Here is a 6985-nt window from a genome sequence, read left to right on the forward strand (position 1 = left end):
CTACCACTTCCTGGGATGATTACAAGCTACTCAACGCTAGACATTGCTATGTTGAAGTGGATTGCCTACATTAAGTCCTTAAATCCCGAGTTTAAGCACATTGTAGGTAAAGACAACACAGTGGCAGATATGGTATCAAGGGCAAGGTATGAAGCTTAGTCACAAATGATTGACAAGGGAGATGATGTAGGCACAAAGTTCTATTCTATTTCTCATGTCAAAGGTAACAATGTCTGCATGACTAATCTACTTGAATCATTCTTGAAAGAGCTTTATGAAGGTGATTGGCTTCTTATTGGAAGCTACTTGAGTACTCTAACAAAACAGGATGATTGGTCTGAACAAGAATTCAAGAGGATACGCAGGAAAGCATATGGGTACTTTTTGAGGGATGGTTACTTGTGGAAGCATCCTAAACAAAAGGGTACTGCACCACAACAGGTTATATGTAAAAAAGAGACTCAAGTAAAGCTCATGCAAGAGTTTCATGAGAGTCTATGGGCTGGACACAGGGGTGTGTGGGCAACCTTTTCCAAGTTGAAAGAAAAATACTCGTGGAAGGGTATGTATAAAGATGTATCGCAATTTGTAGAGTCATGTGTAACTTGTCGAATGTATTCAAATGTCCGACATCATGATGGATTGCACCCTACATATCCACTAGCCATGCACTATAAATGGGTTGTGGATCTAGTCACAATGCCTTTAGGACTCTGGCACATGAGATACTTGGTTCTTGCACGAGAGGACCTAACTAACCAGGTTGAAGGAAGAGCATTAAGAGCTAAAACCACAGAAGCTGTGTGCAAATTCCTTCTTGATGAGGTGATTTGCCATTATGGATGTGTGGGAAAGATCACTGCAAATAGAGGTGAGCTGGATGCTGAGGAAGCAAGGAAGTTCTTTACTAGATTAGGAATCAAGCTTTCTCTTACCATAGCTTACAACCCTGAAGGAAATGGAAAGAGTGAAAGAGGGCATCCTCCTATCATCAAAGCTTTGGCTAAGGCTTGCAAAGGAAGAGTTGGTGAGTGGCCAAAATTGTTACCATATGCTTTATGGGCTGATCGTACAACACATAGCTCAGTAACTGGCTACATGCCTGCGGAGCTAATGTATGGTCAAAAGCCAGTGATGCCGATTGAAGATACAACTCCCACATGGAATGTACTACCTTGGCAAGAGGGGCTTAGCAGGGAAGATCTCCTTGCATTGCGTATAAGGCAACTAGAGAGAATACCTGGAGACATTGAAGCTGCAAAAGAACGACTTAAAAATGCAAGGTTGAAAAACAAGGACTACTTTGATAAGTGACATCGAATCAGGAGCAAAGCAATTGACAAAGTGACTGGGTTTTAGTGTATGATAGTAACCTTGATAACCAGCACACAGTCATGCGTAAGTTCTCAAAAAGATGGTTTGGACCGTATGTTGTAAAGCATGTGCATGAAAATGCTACTTACAGCTTGTCTGAACTAGATGGTACAGAACTAAAGATTCCCATTGTCGGAAAAAGTATCAAAATGTTTAAGAGAAGAGGAAACAATGATCTAGAAGATGTTGATGAGGAAGAAGAGCAAAACACATGTGAAGATCAAAGTGAACATGAAGCTTTGGAATCATCCAGTGAAGAAGAAAGCAAGGAAGATGTACAAGGTGTCTGATCTTACAAAGAGACAATGTGGCACATACCGGAGGATGTGCAGGTTTAGAGGGGGTGGATGTCGTGTTGTGGCACGTATATAGTGGGAACGGGCATTAAACGATTTATCTTGTGACTTTTGACGCATAAGTATTCTTCATATAATAACTCATATGCATAAATAAAATCTTTCTACCATACCTTAGTATTACCTTTGAAGTAATATAAATGTACATTACTACTAGAAAGTACTGCAAGAGAAGTATCAATGATTGTGCCTCTTTTTGTCTGGGGGAAAAGCATTTGTATATTTCTTCTAATATCTCAGCTATACCCTACCATATATAAATTATTTTCTTCTTTTCACATTTATTTAATAATATAACCCTTCAATAATGCATACCTTCTTGGATACATACAAGAGGGAAGGGCTTACTAGAAGACTTTATGAAAAGGAAGATCCAAAGCTTCTTGGACCATCCCAATTTGAAAATACCGACCTAAGGGCATGGAGAAAATTCCAAAACCAATTCAAGCTCTTTTAGTAGGCCAATTTTTCCTTTTGAAGCATGTAAATCCGAGTTACAGGTCAAAAGTTACAGGGAAAAGAGTGAAAAATCCTCTCACAACGACAGTGCAAGAAGAGATGGTAAAACATGTGAATCAAGTGAAAAGAGGTAATCTTGATCTTTTTTCATAAAATAAGATATTTGGAGGGTAAAAGACATAAGCATGTGAATGTGACACCTCAAAGATGCCTTGAAGGACAAGACACACAAGTTGGGACCCCCTACTGGAGCCACACAGAAGATGCCTAGGTGGGGCCCACATACATCATGCACCCACATGGAGCCTCAACAACCAAAAATGCTGAATTTCATGATATTTTGAGTCCTAATATTGCCCATTTTAGGAAATATCCAAAGATCATTTGATTTGGGCTAACTCTTTAGCCTAATCAAGTGATTATGTAAAACATGGCTCCCTCACCTATAAAAAGGGCAACCTTCTCTTCATTGAGGCAAGTTATGGGTGAGTGAGAATAGCTCAATTCCATTGTGACACACTCATCTTAGTGCCACACTTTCTCTTGAAGAAAGGCTGAAGTCTTGCCTCATCTTCTCTCTCCATCAAGGTGGTGGCGATTGCTCTCATGTAAGATATATGTTGCTAGTTTTCCTTTCATTTGTATATCTAGTCCAATACTTGTCTCTAACTCTATCTCTATCCCTCATTATCTATCTTTAATACCACCACCACACTTAGATCTATCCCTAATTCTATCTTTACTACTCCTTTGATCTCTCTTGTTGTGTCCTAATTGTTTCATTGGAAGGTATTCAAGCAGCAACCTTGTCAATGTAATGGGTACAACCTTCTTGCAGGAAACAATTATGTGCACAAGATTAGTAACCATATCTTCATCTTCCACAAGCATCTCTCTCTCTTAAGGTTCTCATTATCTTCCACAAACTCTAGAATATCCTTGCTACAGGTACTTCTCTCCCCGCAGTATCCTTATTGCCTAAGGGCAACGAGTCTTACCACGCACTGAGCGAGTTTTTCTGAGCAAAAACAAACCCGAGCATATGTGACAACTTCAAAGCTTCAATTGAACAACTTCTTTCAAAAAGATTGAAGATGGTACTCCTTTCCATTTTGAATCACCAAGGGCCATAACATCCACCATACAATGGGCACATCATCATCGGAATATGCTTTACATCTTTGGTCATGTGGAATATTCATGCTGCCACCAATTATAAGAGGAAAATTTGACTCCAATCTATGAAGATCAAAGACATGACATACCCTAAAAGGTGGTACTAGAGCCTTCTTCAAATCTGGAACGATAGGTTCAACAAGAGGGAAAGTCGTTGCAGTGACTTTACATACAAATTTGTTTGCAGCAAATTCAGTCTCTTTTAAGCTCGAGATAAAGTGGTATCCATCAAAAAGAACAATGCTAAGTGAGAGAAGATGCTTAGATCTCTCTCTCTCTCTCTCTCTCTCTCTCTCTCTCCGTGTCTGTCTAAAATGAGAAACAATATCACTATCATTGGCAAAAACTTCATTAAAAACCAAGCCTTAAGTGTATTTTTAAGGGCTAAAATCAAAAATTCCAGGCTAGTTTTGAGGCTGGCATTGAAGAAAACTGACTAAATTTGGAGGCTTTTAATGTAAAACTCAGTAAAATCCTATTTTTTTTGTTAAGATATTCAATGTTCTTTTTCCCATTGGTTCATACAAAAGGTTTTGGTGAACACTTCCTCGCAGGATCCTCTCTCTCTCTCTCTCTCTCTCTCTCTCTCTCTCTCTCTCTCTCTCTCTGTGAAGAGGATAGAAGATCCTTCGAATACCATTACTTTTCAGGTCATAACCAAAACTCCTATTAACTGTTTCAGTATTTAGATCTCCACTCACAATTATTATTGGTCTTGATCTTCCAATCATTTAAATTGTCTTACTAGAAAGTGGATATTTACAGCATGACTCCATCAATGCTGATAACTAGCCTGTCGTATGTATATGGCACATAAAAGAGAAGCTAAACTATAAACCATCAGATAATTGCTCAACCTAAAACACCAGTCAGTAGGCATCATGGGCATTTTTCCCGCCCCCCACGCAGCAGTTTAAGTCTTTTGGTGAAAATTATTGGCTTCGACAAAGTAGACATCCCCATCAAACGAGAGTTTTAGCATGGTTAATAATCGATCCACTTGCAAGACAGTGAGGCAAGCCCTAAAATTCTCCATTGCATGTACATCGTTCCTCACAATTGATTTGGTATGATGAACAAACTTTTGGAGGCACACTTGCTTCATAGAGCCAGGTACGTCTATGACAGTGAGTTTTCCCTACCGCATAACATCTTTAACAAGCCAATCCAAGGCATCAGATGAGATAGCAAGAGAAAAGGAGAAAGTGGGCACCCTTGTCTTATGGATTTATGCAATGGAAAAACATCTGTAAGAGTACCATTAACTGAAATTCTAGCTGATGCGTTCCCAAAAAGAATGTGAAAAAGAATCTGTCCAAACCCATATCATATAGACTTTGAAGTATGAACTCCTGTTCAATTCTATCATAGGCCTTATCATACGCTTTGTGGCCGGTTGATTGTGGGAAGATCTTTTAGAAGAGAGTTTTTTGCAATTTTGCAGTGTAGTCATTAGCATCATATCTAATAAGCAATGTATTATTATGCTCTTAAAATGTTGCACGTTGGTGCTAGTACTACTACTTGTAGTCAGTTGAGATATTGGCGGCTGCAGGAATCATATCATAGTAGTGGAAGCTGCTGCTCATGCCTCCTGCTTCTTCCAATATCGGATGGCCAATTAGCTCTCGCTTCCTAATTGCACCTGCATGACTTACAGCTACTTGACTTTCGCTGCAATGTTGTTGTATCTCCTTGGAGATACATCACATTAACCAACTCTTGCAGATACCGTACTTTGCATTGGATCGGTCATGAGAGATGTTCTGTTTGTCTGCAAATCGTTCTGAAATGCTTGCCTCATCAAATTTTCAAATAGGTTATCAACAGAGCTGGGACGAGGAGTGTGACTGAAGGCTAATCAGACCACGACTTGCACTAGTGGCAATATTCCCCAATGCCTTTCCCTCTACATTGAGCTGTTTGCCAGTAATCTCTCACATACTCTGCTAAAAGTGAAAGCAGCTATAAGTTGCATTGAAGCCGCAGGCTTAATTACATGAGGATTATAACCATCATAAGCTTTTCTACCCTCATGTCCACTTTGACGTTTATTTCTTTGCCCTCTACTTTTCTACCCTCATGTCGACTTTGACGTTTATTTCTTTGCCCTCTGCCGTTTGCATCACCAACAGCCTAATAGCATCATGGTGATTTCTGAGTACCACTCTGGACCTCTCTCTCTTTTTTTTTTTTTTTTGTCTTAAGACATTATCATTATCATTACCAAATTCCAAAATTACAAAGGTGAGCATACCGTGTACAGGCGATCCATAGATGGTAACTACACGACTGGCTTTTAACTAAAGATAAATACATTATTCTTGGTGTTATTAAGGCAACCCCTTGCACTAGGCTACCTTAAGCTTGGTTGAGAAAGAAACAAGAAGTAGGAGAGCCATGATACCCAGAGATGTTCTCGACTCCGAAAACTAGAGCCCTTTCATAGCTGGGGCAGACAGAGGCAGTGGCACTGAGAACGAGAGGCGCCTCCTTGGACAGCACAAGGCTGTCAGTTCGGCCACACCCCTTGCAGCCGCTGCCGCATTGACAGTTTGCGCCACACCCACAATTACCATTTGAGCACGACATCTTCTCTCTCTCTCTCTCTCAAAACTCTCTCTCTCTCTCTCAAAACTCTCTCTCTCTCAGTGAAAAAGAAACTCTCTCAAAGAGCGCGCGCCGGTGCGCGCTCTTTCAGAGAGTTTATTTTTTACTAAGAGAGAGATCCACGTCGCATCGCCATCATCATTACCTTGTTTTCAAAGGACCAGGATTGCGCGTCCGACTGGTGCTGGAGCTCTACTACTGATCAACATGCATGGAGCGATCAATGGGAACTTCATCGTCGGGACCTCTTAATGCAGCTGCAGGCCTTCATACCAGGCCCTGTGTCGCTATTAGAAGTCTACAACTCTTCAATGAGGCAATGGAAGCTTGCGCAGGGCTTTCGGTATAAGATAGCTGGCGCTACAACCTTGGAGTCATCCTTCAGTTGCTTGCCACGGGAGACTTTTTATTCTTAAGCATGAATCTCTATGTTTACAAGGCGAGGGAAGATGAGTGGGCGATGGCGAGGATGGGTGCACCACCTACAGCAGTTTTAGCAGGACACTCATCTTTCAAGGTAATGCCGCTTCGATCGGTAGAAAAGATACTGGTGGGTGGTGGAGATATATTTGCATAAGGGCGTATAAGGTGTGCCCATAATTGCAATGTATGGGCTGAAAGAGATGAAGTCCGGTGGCGGCGATGGAGGAGTAGCGCTAGACTGGTCGTGGGCTCCAATAGCGCCCCAACTGGATGCTGGAGGTGGCGTTGGAATGGAGCGAGTTGTGCAGAGAGGAGATCGCTATGGATGCGGAAGTGAGGAGGTGATCGACAGGCAAGCCTAGAAGGAAATGGTATGTGAGCTTGTTTCATGAGAGGGAGGAGAAGAAGAAGAAGAAGACCGTACCCTTCGTCACATTGGGGTTTCGTGAGAGCGGGCACTGGAGGAGGGTGATGAGCAGCACCATCAGGACAGCCCACAATGTTGTTAGAGAAAGGGAGCTGGCTAACGGCGTAGGTGAAACTACAGGCTTGATCACTTCTTTCTCTTGGTTTCTTGTTGTCGACCT

General features: G+C 41.5%; 1 protein-coding gene across 1 annotated transcript; it reads left to right on the top strand.

The window, feature by feature from the left end:
• The first annotated feature begins 6580 nt into the window (after positions 1-6580).
• LOC147442623 (uncharacterized) lies at positions 6581-6760 on the top strand. The gene has a single exon (XM_086529893.1). It carries the CDS (start codon positions 6581-6583, stop codon positions 6758-6760), a length of 180 nt encoding a protein of 59 aa, XP_086386019.1.
• The last annotated feature ends 225 nt before the right edge of the window (positions 6761-6985 follow it).

Source organism: Adiantum capillus-veneris, chromosome 14 (assembly GCF_014529385.1).
Source record: "Adiantum capillus-veneris isolate H3 chromosome 14, ASM1452938v2, whole genome shotgun sequence".
Lineage (NCBI taxonomy): Eukaryota > Viridiplantae > Streptophyta > Polypodiopsida > Polypodiales > Pteridaceae > Adiantum > Adiantum capillus-veneris.